The 18,578-nt window shown below is 38.6% G+C and overlaps 1 protein-coding gene and 1 long non-coding RNA gene across 2 annotated transcripts; both read right to left on the bottom strand.

Moving 5' to 3' along the window:
• Positions 1–10,707: 10,707 nt before the first annotated feature.
• Positions 10,708–12,647, bottom strand: LOC134203394 (myb-like protein U). Its single transcript, XM_062678264.1, has 5 exons — positions 12,494–12,647; positions 12,301–12,405; positions 12,174–12,240; positions 11,514–12,041; positions 10,708–11,453 (listed from the first exon to the last, which is right to left on the bottom strand). The coding sequence occupies exons 2-5, from the start codon at positions 12,334–12,336 to the stop codon at positions 10,993–10,995; spliced, it is 1,092 nt and encodes a 363-aa protein (XP_062534248.1). The 5' UTR covers positions 12,337–12,405; positions 12,494–12,647; the 3' UTR covers positions 10,708–10,992.
• A 4,893-nt stretch (positions 12,648–17,540) lies between these two features.
• On the bottom strand, positions 17,541–18,175 carry LOC134203398 (uncharacterized). The gene is made up of 3 exons (XR_009977590.1): positions 18,044–18,175; positions 17,817–17,981; positions 17,541–17,740 (listed from the first exon to the last, which is right to left on the bottom strand). It is a non-coding gene; the product is annotated as an uncharacterized LOC134203398 (long non-coding RNA).
• Positions 18,176–18,578: the final 403 nt, after the last annotated feature.

Here is an 18,578-nt window from a genome sequence, read left to right as displayed (position 1 = left end):
CGATTTTTTTTATTACGTTTTAATTTTTTTTTTTGGCATTTTTTCGGAATATTTGCATAACATTAAAAGATGAATCTTTTGAATTTCGCATGAAAAATCTAATGACCTTCTCCAGAAAATTCAATAAGTTGTTCTAAAATTTGGAAATTAGGGTTTCTTACCCCATTCCCGGCCTAACATGCGCACGACTGCATTATTCAATTGATATTTAGGACAGGAAGCAACTTTTCCTGAATTTTGTGGGCTGTATAATACTGCATTGGGGTTCCCTTCTGTTTAAAAAATAGCTATTCGTGCTAAACATCGTTCAAAAAAGCTTTTATTTGATTTAAATTAACAAAGTGCAGCACTCATTTCAGTCATAGCGATTGCCATTCCGGCATATCATAAAACCAGTTCCCGGCCTAAGCAAAATTTCACTCAATCTCTCAACATTTTTCTCTCATTCTCTCTAGGGACGGTAGAAAATGCGACGTAAACAAAAATATGCACGTTCCACGACAACAAGATGCCAGATGGTATCATTCATAATCATTTTTATTTGGTTGAGAAGATATATTTACTCATCCAATTTTTTTTAAAATACTTAAAAACAATATTTTTTTCACCTTTTGAAATCGAGAAAATTATAAAAAACATGATATCGTCAACGTATTAGACAGTTTTCCTATTAACGATGAAGGATCATTTTCAGTCTCCTGGCCTTTTGGCAGCACGGTGCGGCTAGAAGTTTTTGGGCCGAGGTGATTTTTTGTTCGGTTTGAGAATATATTTTTAAATGTATTCTAATTATGTTAACATAAGTTTTAATGATACGTTCTAGTTATTAGATTGAAGTGCGTGTCTTAAGCATTATGGTGTGGTGATTAAAAGTTTGAAGCACTGATTGTAACGAACACTAGGACGATTTTCAGGTAGGTGTTTATTTGATGATACCATTTTGTAAAAGTGGAAAAAATCACTCAGGTTTTCAGTGGTGTGGCATCGGAGAGCGAGATTTTGAAATCTACATTTTTATTTTCTACAATTGGATCAATTAGGAGTAAAACAAGTGATTGAAAAATATTGAGTATTGTGAAAAATAAATGGGAGACTTTTTAAAAATTATCAATCATAAACCTACGGCTTCCAAACAGTATAAATCATTAGTTTTCTGTGCAGTGAGCCGGGAACCGGGTCCATAGGCCCAAGTAGTGATTTACCCTATCTTCGGATTTTCCACGGGAATTACTTTGAAGTTTGGAGAAATCTTTGGAATTACCAAGATAAGCTCTTTGGAATTTCCAAATAAAATTGTTTGGAATTTCAGCAGAAAATTCGTCGCAATTTATATGATGAACTTCAGAATTTTCACGAAAAAATATATTTAACTTCTACAGGAAGATCTTCGGAAATTCACAAACTTCGGAAAGTTTCTATTGAGTATTCTTTGAAATTTGCACAACAATCTTAATAATTGCAAGAGAGTGCGGATGGTAGAATGGTTGTTTTAACGTTGACTTTCTCAGTCTAGAATAATTAGGACGGCTAGTTTGACATGGCCAACGATAAAACAGTAAATTCTTAAGAATTTCCGCGGGAGATTCTAAGGAGTTTACAAGAAAAATTGTCTGTATTTTTCACGAGAAATTCTCCGTAAGTTTGAAGGAAACTTCTTTAGAATTTCTGCGGAGGATTGTTCAAAATGTAGATTTCACAAAACAAAAATCTTTGGAATTCAACGGAAAATTGTTCGAAATTAGACAGTTTTCCTATTAACGATGAAGGATCATTTTCAGTCTCCTGGCCTTTTGGCAGCACGGTGCGGCTAGAAGTTTTTGGGCCGAGGTGATTTTTTGTTCGGTTTGAGAATATATTTTTAAATGTATTCTAATTATGTTAACATAAGTTTTAATGATACGTTCTAGTTATTAGATTGAAGTGCGTGTCTTAAGCATTATGGTGTGGTGATTAAAAGTTTGAAGCACTGATTGTAACGAACACTAGGACGATTTTCAGGTAGGTGTTTATTTGATGATACCATTTTGTAAAAAGTGGAAAAAAAATCACTCAGGTTTTTCAGTGGTGTGGCATCGGAGGCGAGATTTTGAAATCTACATTTTTATTTTCTACAATTGGATCAATTAGGAGTAAAACAAGTGATTGAAAAATATTGAGTATTGTGAAAAATAAATGGGAGACTTTAAAAAAATTATCAATCATAAACCTACGGCTTCCAAACAGTATAAATCATTAGTTTTCTGTGCAGTGAGCCGGGAACCGGGTCCATAGGCCCAAGTAGTGATTTACCCTATCTTCGGATTTTCCACAGGAATTACTTTGAAGTTTGGAGAAATCTTTGGAATTACCAAGATAAGCTCTTTGGAATTTCCAAATAAAATTGTTTGGAATTTTAGCAGAAAATACGTCGCAATTTACATGAGGAACTTCATAATTTCCACGAAAAATTATTCTTAACTTCTATAGGAAAATCTTCGGAAATTCACGGAATGTTTCTTTTGAGTATTCTTTGAAATTTGCACAACAGCCTTAATAATTGCAGGAGGGTGCGGATGGTAGAATGGTTGTTTTAACGTTGACTTTCTCAGTCCAGAATAATTAAGACGGCTAGTTTGACATGGCCAACGATAAAACAGTAAATTCTTAAGAATTTCCGCGGGAGATTCTAAGGAGTTTACAAGAAAAATTGTCTGTATTTTTCACGAGAAATTCTCCGTAAGTTTGAAGGAAACTTCTTTAGAATTTCTGCGGAGGATTGTTCAAAATGTAGATTTCAATAAAAAAATCTTTGGAATTCAACGGAAAATTGTTCGAAATTATTGAATTTCTATCGAAAATTCCTTGTACAGTAGACGTTCGATAACTGAAAGTCTTTTAACTGCAATCCTTTTAACTGCAATTCGATAGTTACATAAGTTTTGCAGTAATCTGACAGCTGAACTTCAAAACGATGTCAAAGTCGATGATCTGCATTACTTTGTATAATCAGGTACACTTCTATTGCATCTGACGTCGTCTGTAAATTGTTTGACGTCAAGAATGCGTCGCAGTTATCGAACGGCATACGCTAACTGAAACGAAAACATATTGCAGTTATTGAACGAATAGTGCATTGTGAAAAAGAAATTCTTGGGAAATTCTATTGGTCGAAAGCGACATCCGGTCGAAAGCGACATAGGGGTAGCGGAGGTAAAGTGAATAAGCGGGGTAAGATGGGTAACGGCTTGTTTATCCCCTGTTTATGCATTTTTCGTATTATTTTCCATTCTACACCATAAATCAAGCATTCCATGCTCTCCGAGCTATTTGAAATCATGAAATATCTATTTAACAGCTAGATTTTAGTAAAATTTTGCGCGCTTTTGCAAAATGCTAGTTTGATGTAATTTCGGCACTGTTGCATTTAAGCCATGAAAACTCCGAGTTAGTAGTTCTAAACCAAAATATCGTTCACATCGTTCATTTGGCTTGTTATGAAGTGGAACTGGTTGATGGATAATAGTTTTTGCCTTTCTCGTACAACAAAGTTGCACCGAAAAGCTATAGAACTACTCAGGGCCGGATTTATGGGGGGGCCGTGGCCCCGGGCCCCCACAAATCTTGTGTACCAAAACCAACCTTTTTTGAACATTTTGGGGCCTCCACATGCCGTCGGCCCCGGGGCCCCCTTCCGGCTAAATCCGGTCCTGGAACTACTCCAAAAAACAACTTTTGATAGAAGGCGCGGAGACTCATAGTGTTATATACCGATCGACTCAGTTCGACGAATCGAGGTGATGTCTGTATAGGCGTATGTATGTGTGTGTGTTTGTAAGTGTGTGTATGTATGTGTGTATGGGTACAAATTTTGTAGACACACTTTTTGGAACTTCTTCTTCTTCTTCTTCTTATTGGCATTACATCCCCACACTGGGTCAGAGCCGCCTCGCAGCTTAGTGTTCATTTAGCATTTCCACAGTTATTAACTGCGAGGTTTCTAAGCAAGGTTCCCATTTTTGCATTCGTATATCATGAGGCTAGCACGATAATACTTTTATGCCCAGGGAAGTCGAGACAATTTCCAATCCGAAAATTGCCTAGACCGGCACCGGGAATCGAACCCAGCCACCCTCAGCATGGTCTTGCTTTGTAGTCACGCGTCTTACCGCAATGGTCATTTGGAACTTAGCATTACCCGATTTACTTGCAACAAGTTGCATTCGACGGGGAATGTAGTCGCATTGTTTGCTATTGAAAACTGGCCCGTTCGGACATTGCATTTCGAAATTATTGAAAAATCATTGTTTTTACCCAAGGGTACCCTCTTGGAAAAAAAATTCTAAACCGAAAAAAAATGTCTTCGAGAATGGTGGCAATGCATAGTAATTAATGCAAAAACATGCATAATGGTAGAAAATATGCGATCTATTCCCCTAAAGTGCTTTTTTGACCTTTCTTATGTGATTTTCTCAGTACATTTTACGATGACGATTCCAATTTCCAGATTACGGCAGAGGAGCCAACGTTTCATTCATTTTAATAATATAGGCATACAAAATCTAGCATTTTTGACATGCCCTCAAATAATCCGGAAATTTCTCCTGCGGCCAGAGCATGATTCTTAATCCGTTTTTCAAAGCTAGATGAATTTCCTGCCGGACCATGCCAAACCAAAAAAAAAACCTGGTAATATTTCACTAGGCAATGGTCAACTGAATATTGAAAAAAAAAACCGGGCTTATCATTTTGACCAAGCCCGGTACGTCTGCTTGTCTGTGATAAAACGAAGGGTTCATACCTGTCAGGTAACATTTTGAATATTATTAAGAATATGTATTTGGTTTGAAATATTTTTATCGACTTATTTGCTTCATCTTATATTTAAAAATGAAATGGTCTGTGTTCGTATCCGCGTAACTCAAAAACGGCTGGATGAATTTTTTTCATTTCTTCAGCAGAAACATTCGTTACAGTTTCCGACGGGTTTATATGATATTTCCTAACGCGAAAATTTAGAGTAAAGTTGAGCAAACCGTGAATAACTAAAATTGTGATTCCTATACGAATTTTGCATGGGCAGTTCGGAACGCACATTCTCGCCTACTGTGCAGGACAACGTCTGCCGGGTCAACTAGTTTACAATATTGTTCACTTTACCCCACCGCCTGACCATTTTACCCCGCCCAAAACAAAATTGAACTGTTTTGGACTAATTTTAAATGATCAAAATAACATATTTAAATATTTTTTTCATTTTTTTTTCACAACAGGCTTTGTCAACCAATAAGATAAGCTTCAACACACCTGCCTTAAACAATGCTATTTCTTGATAGCCACTTGATAAACAGCAGTAGTACTTAGGGTGTCCAATTTACCCCCAGCACCCCTACGACCGAACTGGTAAATTGGCCGAATAGGCCCGAAAATGCCGTTTGGACAGAATGGGTCATTTGGCAGAAAATATCATTTGGGTCAACAGGTCATACGGCCAAATGTCAATAACTGAACGGGTAATTAGCAGTTGTTGAACACCCATCATACTCAACAAAGAGCAATAATTTTTTTTCCCTGAAGAAGACACCGATGTCGAAACGTTGGGCAAATTTTTTTTAATAAATCAGACTGCATAACCGAAAATATAAAAAATGACCGGGTAATTAAGTAAAAAATATACATCCGTTTGACATTTACATTGAAAAGGCCTTTTTGTCAAACGACCGTTGAAAGAAATTTCGAAACCTGTACTTTTCAAGTCGATACTGGCCTTTAAGTCAAAAGTAATCTCCCCAAATCTCATTAGCCGAATTGAACGTTTATCCGAAACTGTTTTCAGGTCGAAAATGGTTTGACCAAAAATGCCAAAATGGACATTCAGCCGAACTGTTAATTTGGTTGAAAAAATCGTTTAACCGAAAATCGTTTAATCAAATAGTTCATTTGACCAAAAATGCTCTTTGGTATAGAAATTGCCATTTAGCCCGAAAATGTCCTTTCTGCAAAACAACCCTTCCGCCCGAACGAACTTTTTTTGTCAAATGACCTATTCGGTTGATCGTCTATTTGGGAAAATGATCAATTGATCCGAATGACACTTTTCAAAGAAGTTTGCAGGTAGGACGGGGCTTTTCTGCCAAATGACAATTTTCAGCCGAATGGCATTTTCAGCCAAATTACCTGTTAGGGCAAACAACTTTTTACAAGTCCGGCCAAATTTTCCTAATGCTTTCAGCCAAACTACATTTTCGGACAAACCACCTTGACCTGATAACAGTTTCCGTTAAACGTTTAGTTTTGCTAAATGGTACTTGGCTAGATGTCTTTTGACCTAAGGGCCTGTATCGACTTAAAAATAGAGAGGCTACGGAATTTTGTACAATGGTTAATTGACAAAAAGTCTATTTCGCCAAACGAGTGGCCATTTTTGACCATATTACCCGTTCAGTCCGAGGTTCAGTCATTGATATTTGGCCGTATGATCCGTTGGACCAAATGACATTTTTGTTCGAATGCACCATTCTGTCAAAAAACCATTTCGGCTAAACGGCATTTTTGGCCAACGATCGTTTTGGCCAGACCACCTGCTAGGGCAAACGGATTTTTCGACCAAATAACCAGCTCGGTCGTCGTCGCTTTCGGTCAATGGAATTTCTCAAGAATTTCTTATCGAAAATAGAAAAAACTTTCTGAAGAAATCAAAAAAAAAAATCTTCAAAATTCCGAGCATTTTTCCGTTGTTTTATAGTTGGCTATGCCAAACTAACCGTTCTCCCTGCGAAAAAATCACTCTTAAAATGGATAAAACACCTAGCCGTCCTCAATAATCTAGATGGACAAAGTCAACGTTAAAGCATCCTTTTTACCAGTCATAATTTTCTGTGTAAATTTCAAAGAATACTCAACAGAAACCCAATAAGAACTTTCCGTGTACGTTCCGAAAATTTCCTGTAGAAATTTCGAACAACTTCCCGTGAAAACCCTGAAGAGATTCTCATATAAATTCGTTTTTTTAAATTCCAGCGGGAAATCCTTTGCAATTTTCTCACGAAGTTTTTCTTAGCTTTTACGGAGAGCTTTTCTTGGAAGAGCTTTGTATGGAACTTTCATGGAAACCATTGGTATCTTCACGAAACATTCTCTGGAGTTTCAACATTGTAGAGATCTATCAGAAAATTATTCGGAATTTCCACTGAAAATTTTGCGGACTTCTTCAAATTTAAATCGGCGTGAAAAATTATAGATCAGCGGCGTAACAAATTGCAAAAATGTCGGCGCCGTGGCGCGGCGGCGCACACCTCTAGTAGAAGGTAGCCGCTCGAAGCCCGCTTTTCCACACTTTCTGTCCTGTTCAGCAGATTCCTTGCAGCGCTCGACGTCGAAGTTGCGGGGATGTAATTCATCGTAGATTATCCTTTCGCCACCTGCGAAGCCTAGCGACTTGCAGTTCCATGTTACAAGCTTCCAATCGTGATCTTTTATTCGTCACCTAGGTCGTTGCCGATTGTATCGAGTCGTATTATCTTCGTTCGTAATGGTTGTTTTTAAGGCCCAAATTACCGTAATCCAGTCATTGACAAGAAAACCAGCCACGTGCTTATACCACCCCCAGGAAAAAATCCGCCCACCGAGGAGAAATTGCATTCCCCAGCTTAATCGGGGAAGCATTCTCGTGTTAAAACTACATCAACACATAGTGGTGACTTCAATACATCCGTGGGATGCTTCATTTGGATGAATTTCGTAATATTATTTGGAAAACTGCATTTTGCAGAAAATATTGCAAAGTTGAAAAAATATTTTTCCAGGAGGGGAAACCGTCGATTTACTCTCACGCTCTCTTATACTTTGCAGATACTCGAAAATCATCGTTCAGTGTTGCGTGTTGATTTGTTCTATATATTATGCTTGTTTTCTCGAATATTTACGTAAACATCATGCAATAATCTATGAAAATGTTGCTTTTCATGCTATATTTTGACACTAAATATTGGATGTGAGCTAGAACTGTGAAAACGCAAGCATTCATAAGCAACGCAGGTTATTTATTTTTTCATAATTCAAGTGTTGATAATGTAGTGCTGCTAAAACGGCATCACTTTTCATGTACACAGAGAGAAGACCGATCATATGGTCATGTAAACAATCCATTAAATCTTGACGAACATTTGAGAAGGTAGTCAACTGCATCATGATTTTACATTCATGTAAAATGCATGTAGAAAATTGTGTAATTAGGAGAAGGATGCACATCAAATCAATCTCAGATGCATTTTTGAGGTTGTTTATGCATATCGCCATAATCTATGCGCTGTACAGGTATTGAAAAGGACGTTAATATTGTGTGGAAATATATAGAGTTTGATACCTTATGAAATGTTTGTGTACTTTGTTCAAAATCAGATCTGAGCGAATGAGTAGGCTCTTCGCAAAAAAAAGAAGCGAACAGCAAGAAAAAGAAGTCGATTTGCTGTATGACATTTGAACCTTAAAGACGGCTTATTGGGCCTGCGCAAATCTCCTGTCTCGTCGGAGGGCCGTCGTGTCAGGGCTGTTTAGCGTCCCACCTAACACCAGGACTTGGGCTTGTGCGCTTTGAGCGGCACACGGTCGCTTTGGCGGAGCCTACTTGCGGATACATGCAGCTTTTTATAGAAGTTTAACAGAGCCCACTTCCAAACCTCACCACATCCTATGCAGGCACCACAACTCGCAGATGGCCTGGGGAGGGATTGTCAAGCCCTTGGACATAGTCCCTGTTGCCCGCGATCCGAGCACCACAACCTAAAAGGTCTGCAGTAGTTTGTAAAAGTAACGAGTGAAATCCTATCGGCTCAATGGAACTGCTGGGATGTTTAGCAATGTATGGATACATCGTTCAGGACTCGGTTGATCGGGTAGATCGTATGCTCTGAACTCCTGGCCGTTTTGGCCACCCTGAAATAGGTGACAATAATTCAAAACTCAATACCGTGGGGCATCGAAATCCGTACACTTAAGCACCTTAGTATATGAAAAAGTCATTAGAAAATAGAAATCGAATGTAAATAAAACATTTGTCATCAACACAGGAGCATGGAGGCTTCTACTTTTGAACTGTTTCACATTAACTCATTAAAAACTACGAAAAACATGATAAAATAATGAATTAAATCAACTACTCCTGACTCGAAATCCGTCCACCGTGGACGGATTTCGAATCAAAGGATCAAAATCCGTACAGCTATTTTTTAACTAAATATTTGAATTGAAACAGTCTGATTGACTGAACTACCACTGTAAATAGTTCGATACGCACCTTGAGAAGCGATCCCTTCGATTTGTATTCCCCTGATCTTATGTAATGATTTGCAATAAGCAATAAAAACAAAGTTACTTTTAGTGCAATTATACTCTACCCGAAAACAAAATGGCGGCACAAACTCCGCGTTTGGTGGGTGGAGATTAGTTTTTGATTTTTGTTGCTTTAATTTCAAAGCCTTCTTTGCAATTCTATGCCCTAAAAGCTTACTGCCAAGAATCTGAACAGGATACGATTAATTATTTCTACATTAATTGCCTTTAACCCCCTTTAATTTATTGATATCTCATGAGGTGGACGGATTTCGATGCTGTACGGATTTCGGTCCCGCACGGTAATTCCATCTAATGATCACATATATATTTTTGAACATAATCTCTTTCTTGGACATTTTGTTCTTAGAGATATTCTCTGATGGACTCCAGAACAGTTTGGAGGGCCTAGGACAACTGAAAAAAATATGTTTACACCTTTTCAGTTCTTTCTATACTATGCAGGATCGGGCGGAAAACCCAAATCTGTACGTTGAATCCATGTAAAAAGGTCGTCCTGAAAGGGTGAACACTGATGCACCTTAACAGCGACTGTGCCCATCTTTTTTACCAAGGTCAATTGCCAACACTTAGGTTTGGTTTTGTTTCCGTTGTTCATTCCAAAAGGAGTTCTCGTGTGAAAAAAACGTTCAACTAGTAGCTACTCTCTTTATTTTATTTCGTTCGATTAACCATTTTCCGATTCTGGGTCTAGTCTAGTGTCCGCTTCGTTTTTTTTATCAGTTCGGTCCCTTTTTCTGCCGAAAGAATATTGATTACTTGTAATGTAAGGAAGCTGATAATAATTGTTTGGGTGTTAATGTGTAAGTTATTGTAACGTATCAAATTTCAATGCAATTATAAACTAGCATTAAGTTATTCAATAAGACCACATAAGGTCAGTTGGATGTAAACAAATGAACGACAAACAAATGTTGGTTCAAAAATCGCTGAATATATTCTCATCATAATGAATTATGATACAGTTACAGTTGCATATATCTGAATTCAATAAATGGCACAAAGCCATCTTCTGCTGGGCTGACTTGATGTAAATTCTTCTCGTATTATTGTCTATCCGGAAAAAAAATTTACCGCTTTTTATACCGAAGTTGGATTTTTCTCCAGATACAGGACACTTTCCCAACTTCGGAAGTAGTGCGCTGGATTCGCCTAAAGATGCGCTAAACAACGCATCAATTAGTTTGACAAATAAAACTTCGGAAGAAAGTTCGGTACAGAAGTCCCGACTTCCGAATTCTAACTTGGTGCTACGCCGACAATATCAGTAATTGCAATTAGACTCAACAGTAGTTGGATTGTGAAAAGTTCTTGGTTTCGGATTCAGCTAGCACAAGAAAAGTAAACCTTTCTAAATTGATGGTCTGAACAGAGCTGATTTATTCGCTTTCTTCTCGACTTCAGAAACCTGAGCCTAATCTTTCTCACGCTCACACCTCTCTCCGATCTCTACCTCACAACGTATCTCTTTCAACATATTTAGTTAACCTTCGAGTAGACACTACAGATTGAACCTTATGCTAACTCAATCAAGTATTCCACCTATTGTGATACGGTTCTCTCAGTTCAATTTTGTGGTGCAGCATGAAAATATTAGGAATCCAATATTTTATTTTCATATAATTTTACAATAATATTATCATATTTTAATTGCCCTTCGAATAGTTAACATCCACGTCTGAGCGAGTCAAAATCGCCGCTGTTGATGATGCCCCGAAGCGCATTGGAGTAGTCCAACGGAATTGGTTGGCCCTTGTCGTCCAGCACTTCGGTAACCGTTAAATTTCCCGCATCGTTCATAGCAAACTTCCGCAAAGTAATTCCCGTCAGATGCGGCGACACCAGTCCAAGCGGTTGTGCCACACCGATTGGAACAAAGATTACCGGTGCCAATCCGAGATAGCCGTAATTGTAAGCACAATTGCCGGGAGGAGATGTTGATTGAACACCCGGTGGTGGCGCTCGGTGGTTCTGGTAAGGGACGTAGTAGATTCGTGGAAGCGTTGAGTTTTCATTGGAGATCGCCCTGGTGATGCGGATATGCTCGTTTGGATGATCGTTCGGCCGGTACATGTACTGGGTCGGCTTCAAGAGGTTGACATTCAAGTCGACGTCAATGAGGGGATCTGAAGGATAAGAATCTGTAAGTAATGAAATCATGTCGATTAAGTTATTTGTGCTAAAACCTGATGGCTTTGGCGTAGTCGTCGTTTGAGGAGCAGGGGTAATTGTGGATGGCGTGGTTGAATGCCCAACTGTTGCTGATGGTGGTTTTGAAGTTCCAATTGTATATACGGGTGAAGGTTCCGTCGTTGTCGCTTGTGAACACGAGCATGGAGGCGAAGTAACAGGTTTCTTGGTCGTACTGCTAATCGGCGTTGTCGTTGATGGTCGTTTGGTGGTCCAATTAGTGATACCCGGAGGCTTGTAGATGAGCTCCGGTCCTGAGTTACTTGGACTGTTTGCAGGAAGTAGCCCACATCCTTTAGGAAGCAGGAATGCTTGCAACGAAATACGATCCGTTAGGAATACGATGAGAGGCTTATTTGGTTCCACAACGCGGTAGCCCATCCGGTCTGATATGTAGTGTGTCACGTGGAGCCTTTTTTTAGGGTCGACATAGCCGTAACAGCCGTACGTAACGTCATTCTGATCACGACGCTCATGATGAAAATTGCCTTTCGGTGTCAAGGGGTATCCGTAATTGTACGTACCTGGAAAAGTTTTAATAAGCTTAATTATTTTCTTTCATCGCATCACAAATCCAACTGTCATGGACTCGAATTTGAACTAGATATTAATTATAAATATATAAATAATAAATTATTATTAGTTACTGTGCTTACCGGATGGTGAATTGAGCTGGAAATATTGATCATTAGCATGAATATGACTAAGGTCCACAATTACAACCTGAAATTATATAAATTTATAAATAAATATTTGATTCATTCAGTAATTGAAGAACTTTACCAAGCTTATCAGCAATGCTTTGTATAGAGTTACCATTTTACTACCGAACAACAATTTTACAGTCTCGCCAGAACGGTTCGTCCTTTCATCATCAAGCGAAATCACCTAATGAGGTGTAGAAGCAATTAAAACAACTTTTATAGTAACGATCCAGAGAAACAGTGCCATTTATTATAAACAAAACAAAAAGTACCTTCAAGTGATCCTCACACAGAAACTTATGTTGAGCATAAAACACGAATAACTTATCCGTACTGATTGATAGGAGCGAACGTCTGATTCAGTTTGAGTCACACTAATCCGGCAACTGAATCGAATTCTTCCGCTGCACGCTACAGAGGTTTCTATGAAACGAGAGGATAAAACGAAATCCTTTCGATGAGAAACATCGTCTTTAGAACAAGCCAAACAGGCTCGATTGATGATTGCAATTACGTAGTAATTGCTGATCGTCTTATTAACAGTCCTATTTGAAGTGTCTGCTTGATTTTAACTGACACGAGAGCATGACTTATTTCTATAACCGAGTGAAATTTTTAAATCACAAAACTATTTATATGAGTCGAACCTCCCACCTTTTGAACGAACACGTTCTACCGCTCCCTACTGATGATGCTTTCAAGAAGATCCACCGTCCAGCATATGTGACATGGGACTCTAAGCCCTATGATGCAACTATAGAAGCATGAGGTGAGAATTAAAGTGGAACAAATAAAGCAAAACTGGATCAGAACCGTGGTGAGCAATAATGGTGCATAGCATGTGCCGAGCCATGTGCAGCACGCAGCAGTGATTCAGGTGTAGCAACCGGATAGGAGGCAGCGTTGACAGCAGCGAACGATGCGATGGTTTGTTGAACTCCCTCTGCCGCGCTTATAATAATGATCTTTTGTTCAACTCTTTACTGATGAGGGACAACTGTTGATTTGCTGGTTCTGGGCATTTCAGTTTATGCTTATCAAACGCGTTTTGTCACACCTATTAATGTATTACGTAACTTTTTCAAAAAGTAACCATTTAGATAATTAAAAATGTTTAAAAAGGGGAAATTTGATTCGAAATTGAAAAAATAGGAATCTCAATGTCTAAGCATTAAAACCGGAGTACATAAAAGTTGTCCCATTCAAATCGGCCCACAATGCACGTTGCCAACCATGTATGCGGGGTCAGACTGCATTGTGCTTTCGTGCTATGCGGATCTCTCTTTTTTGCGGAAGGAAGTTTTCAATACTACCCGAAGCTATTTTAATTTCAACAGTGCTTCTCAGCACTATTGGTACCTACTGATCCCGTTACGATCTTTGCTTGGACCCGTGCCTTTGCAGGGACACCGTTCTGAGGAAAAACCTCTTAGAAAGTTACGTTTCCACGCTCAGCAATGAACATTAAAAAAAACCAGATTAATCCACCCACCATAATATCAGTAAGGACATCAAGAGGAGCTTGCAGAAACTTCGAAAGTCGATGCTGGACTCCAAGCTGGAGTGGGCGGTCGGGACGGCCAAGTGTAAACCCGTGAAATCCGTGGAGTCGAGGTCTACCCAGACTGAGGCCCAAGGATTCGCGGACTCGGGCAAGGTCGAATCGACCGGAGGCGTGCCAGCGAAGACGGTGGTAACAAAGTCTACCCAGAAGGGTAGTCTACTCCAAAGGGCCGCTCCAAAACGCGGAGGGTTACTACCCCGAAGAAGGGTAGTGGGGTTTACGGCAGGCTGAGAGCTCCCAGCCGCACCAGACCAGGGAAATAGAGGGGGATGACGCCTACTGGACCCTGGTCAAGAACAAGAGGAAACCGAAGACGTCAAGGGCCGAAAAGAAGGCCCAGGCGAATGAGGGTAGCAAGAAGTCTAGGGTAAGCGCCAATCGCTCCAGGGGCGATGCCCATGTCATCAAGACGGACAAGGCTAAGTACTCGGACGTCTTGAAGGCGATGAGGAATGTAGAGATGGGCGCTCCGCTCAGGAGCTGTTCGAAAGATTCGTTTCCTTACATTGAGCTGATGAGCCATGGATATTTTTTAAAGAAGCCCAGCTCAGCAGCTCACTTTAAATTGATGAAATCATTGTCAAACACGCGCCTAGAGAAACTCCCTCGAGCGTACGCACTCGAGTACGCGCGCTGTTGTATTTTGTACAACACAAACGAAAATACCACGCTCGCGGTACACAACACAAGCGAGCTTGTATGAGCATTCCAGTTCAGTACCGCGCACGTGCTGATCGTTTATTATTTGCACCTCAAGCACCATCAAGCCAAGCGACAGCACCATCTAGCCAAGCAACAGAAATCATTTCTGCTGCAGAGAGGAATAAGAAACACACAAGCAACAATAATCTAGCTTGCCGTCTATTTATTAACCCATACCCACACACTCGGCGCTACCAACGGGCACACAAAATAAACGTACAAACGAACGAACTGTACCAAGCAAAAGATCCGAAGATCCGAACAACTCTCAGTTCCACTCATGTCGTCGTCCTGCTCAAACTTACTGTGACATGCTGCGACATGCGAGAGCTGCGCTACCAGCTCAGATTAAAGTCACTGGACTTTATATCTAGTGACTTTAGCTCAGATCCGTGCGACACGGATCTCGATTTGAATCAGTTGCGACCGATTCTAGCGAACCATGTGGTTCAAACTAGGGATCCTACATTCAGAGATATGCGAAAGCGGCCATCTTGAGCCAATCGAGCATTGAGAACTGTCAAAATCTGAGCCAAATGAACATCGTTATTGTTGCAGATCGAAAGGTATTGCGATTTTGGTGAAATAGATTTTATGAAAAGTTTTATCGAATAAACAATTTGTTTTGCTTTCGTAAGTAAAAGTAGTCTAGTTGATGCCTTATATCGTGTTCATTCGTATTGCTCTTTAATTTTAGCGAAAATGCATTGCTATAGGATAGATAAAATAATAAAAAAAGTGTCTTCGAATGTAAAGCCATGTGCAAGCCTAAACATTTTTCACTGCGGCAAGTGCTGGCAGCGTTTGTTTACGAAAGTAACAGCGTTGCTAAATCGTCTGGAAAAGTATTCGCACATCTCTTAATATAGGATCCCTAGTTCAAACGAACCGAACTGGGAGCTGTTTCTTGCACGGAGCGGATCTTTTGCTTGCGACGCGTTTTCCCGCTCTGTATTTTTTTACTCTCTTGTTTTTAGTTCTCTCGCATTTCGGGATCCAATATAGATGGAAGGGCTCGCTTGTATGAAAATGTCAACTACGCATGGTTAGAAGCGCGCGCAAGCAAGGCATTGATTTACTGCACCTATGAAGAGAAAACTTATGACACGTGATATGGTTCATATTAAAGTCACTAGATATAAAGTCTGGCGAAGACACTGACAAGTCACCAATTGAACTGTCATTTGCGGGATCCAATCGAACATGACGCTTCAAATGGGCTTGAAGCAATGGAGAGTATTGAGATAGTGCTAATAAATATATTGGAAAATTATTCCAAAAATATAAAAAGCTACAAAGTCCAAAGAAAACAACACAACAACAACATTCTATTTGATTTTTCGCGAATAAAATGAGGAAAAAGTGTTTTTGCTTTGTGAAAGCAGCATATGAGCATTAACATAACATAACATAACATTAAGCGAGAATTAGGGTAACGGTACCAATAGTGGAGGTATTAGTAGATCCACAAAAGAAAATATTTTTTAAAAATTGATAATTATGGGAAATTTAAAGCTTTAATGTCTTATTCAATAGATAAACTAATAAATATGCTAACAAAAATGAGATAGATGTCATTTAACATCAACAATTACCAAATATTGCTTGCACCACTATGGGTACACTGTTCCTTTAGTGGCGGTAAAAATTAATTTTGGTTCCCATAGTGGTGCTATCCATTGGTTTCTTATGAGACTCGCCACTATTGGTACAGTTGCGCCACTATAGGTGCAAGGGAGTCAATTTTATTAACCCGTTTCGGTCTGACCTAGAAATCTAAATTGAAATAACCCGTGTAGGCTCATTTTTGGTCCGATTGGCATGAAATTTTCAGGGAAGAAGCATAATCATGTCTATTTTTTGGTACATGACATGATTTGACCATGGTACCAATCCGGCCGGATTTATTAAGGGGTCCTGGGTCAGATGCAGTGAAAAACGGGTCATTTTTTAAAACCATTGATAAATGAACGAAAGTGAGCAGAATGCTGATGCAAACGTGGTCAATCATCATTGACCGGCATCAGAAGTTAGTTTTGATACATTTGAATCACCAGGACATGGTTCCGGATGTTCCGGGAACCTGCACAGAAAGAAAAATCATTATTGAAATTAAAAAAAACATTGGTAAAAATAAAAGGTTTCATTGGTTCTTTTTCGTAGAGAGTTATGAATGTTCAAACTAAAAGTACGTTAACTTTTGTGGCAACGATGATTTCAAAGTAGCATGCCGTTCTGAAATTAAAAGTATGAACTTTTAAAAACAAATTGTGGAACTGTCAAAGTGAAATGGTAGCACTGGTATTCGGTACAAATGTTATTGATCTGACTCAACCACCAAAACCTGCCAACTCATCCCCGATCAGTAGATAGTAACAGATTTATATCAGAACTTGTTATTCTGTTACAGCTAATTTTCATAACAGCGGTTGTTATAAAACATGTACCATTAGTAGTTAAAATAACAAAAATTGTAACAAAATCTCTTCTAGTTTTAACAAAAATATTACTAAATATGTTATTAATTGAACAAAAATATAACTCGATGTGTTACATAAAAAGTAGTGAGAATAGCTTATTCTATAACAAATTATGTTCTTGAAAAGGTTATGATTATCCATAATGTAGGCAATAAAATTTGTCCAGCTGGTTCAACTGCGAATGTAGGTTCTAGGTTCTGAAGGTGGTACCTTCGTTTTTTCCAATTCCTATCTACCAAAAATGTAGGCAATTTTTTTTTCGGTGAAAATAAACATAACACATTATGTTATGATCATGTTATGACGATCATGAAATTTTCTTTCCTCCATCTTTGGCAGAGAATTTACAACAAAATTATTGCAAGTTTTGTTATTTGTAACAAATATTGATATAATTGTGATAAAATTTTGTTATGACTAACTGGTCGGGTCCCCATCCCGCGGGGATTTCCCTCCGTCCAGAAAAAAGTTTAATTCGTATTTATTTATGACAATTATTTTATTTGCATTCCACTATTGCTTTATTGTATCCTCTAACCTTGTATATTTAGCTGATGTCTGTATAGTCTGAAGGTAATACTAAGGACACACCTGTGGTACTTGTACCATGGTACAAGAGAACAAGAAAATTATTCCAAGACTATCTTTAATAAAGACAATAATTGGTATGGTACTCATTTCAAGATTCTTGTACCATGGTACTTGTACCACCAGTGTGTCATTAGTATAAACCATCCGGTTCCAAATAGGCTGTTTCGCCGCCATTTGTGGACCTGCAGAGAAAATTCAAGCTTTCATCACGACCAAGTTCGAAGCGAAATATGTATAATTATTTATATTTAAACAAACCTGATGTTGGTTGTCTTGCACACTAAATTTCAATTTCAAATTTGTTTGAATTGCAACCAGGAGGAGTGCAACCATATTCTCAAAATCCGGTTAGTTCTGAAGGCGGATGTTTTCCTCTTTTGGTAAACCGCCTGGAGGTAAATTATTCCTTTGCCGGTATCGATTCTGTGGAAGTGAATATTCGGGTTCTAATTACTGAACTTTACTATAATTTCAATTAAACAAACCTGCTCTAGTATTCGATTATCGGGTATCAGCTTTCCTTCCACCATTGGAATCCGATTAGCCTTTCATCCGGAAAAATCTAAGGGCTTTCTTAGGTTCCACAAACTCGCGCGGCGGCAAAATAAAAATAAGTATTACCGTGAAAGGGAAAACGGAGAAAATTACTGACAAGTTCTACTATTTTGACAGCGGCGAAGACACTCTGAGAAATACTTTTGAAATTGGACATGCATGAAAGTATTCTGCAGTGAAAAAAAACTTGCTGGTTATTTCATTTAATCAATTGCGTGATAAGGATTGACATATAGTTAAATAAATATTACAACATAACTTGAAATGCTATTTACCTACAGAGATTTGAAATATTCCAGCACTAAATATTTATTATTTAGAGAGAAATTCATATTTTTTTTCTTGGGGTCCACCGATCTAATGTTTTGCGCTGAGTTTTTATTATGTGATCTGACAGTTCGACAATTTTCATGGTGAAAGTACGAACTTTAAAATGTATAATTGGAACTGACAAAAAATACTTTA

This window comes from Armigeres subalbatus, unplaced genomic scaffold (assembly GCF_024139115.2).
Source record: "Armigeres subalbatus isolate Guangzhou_Male unplaced genomic scaffold, GZ_Asu_2 Contig1836, whole genome shotgun sequence".
Taxonomy (NCBI): domain Eukaryota; kingdom Metazoa; phylum Arthropoda; class Insecta; order Diptera; family Culicidae; genus Armigeres; species Armigeres subalbatus.
Note: the sequence above shows the minus strand (reverse complement) of the source record. Positions and strands in the feature narration are given on the sequence as shown.

What these genes read in the sequence shown, in the direction of transcription:
- LOC134203394 (XM_062678264.1), bottom strand. Translation starts at nt 12,336, where the DNA reads ATGGTAACTCTATACAAAGCATTGCTGATAAGCTTG. An exon ending in AAGCATTGCTGATAAGCTTG is followed by an intron (nt 12,241 to 12,300) that starts GTAAAGTTCTTC and finishes ATATAATTTCAG; the next exon opens with GTTGTAATTGTGGACCTTAG. An exon ending in CCAGCTCAATTCACCATCCG is followed by an intron (nt 12,042 to 12,173) that starts GTAAGCACAGTA and finishes AAACTTTTCCAG; the next exon opens with GTACGTACAATTACGGATAC.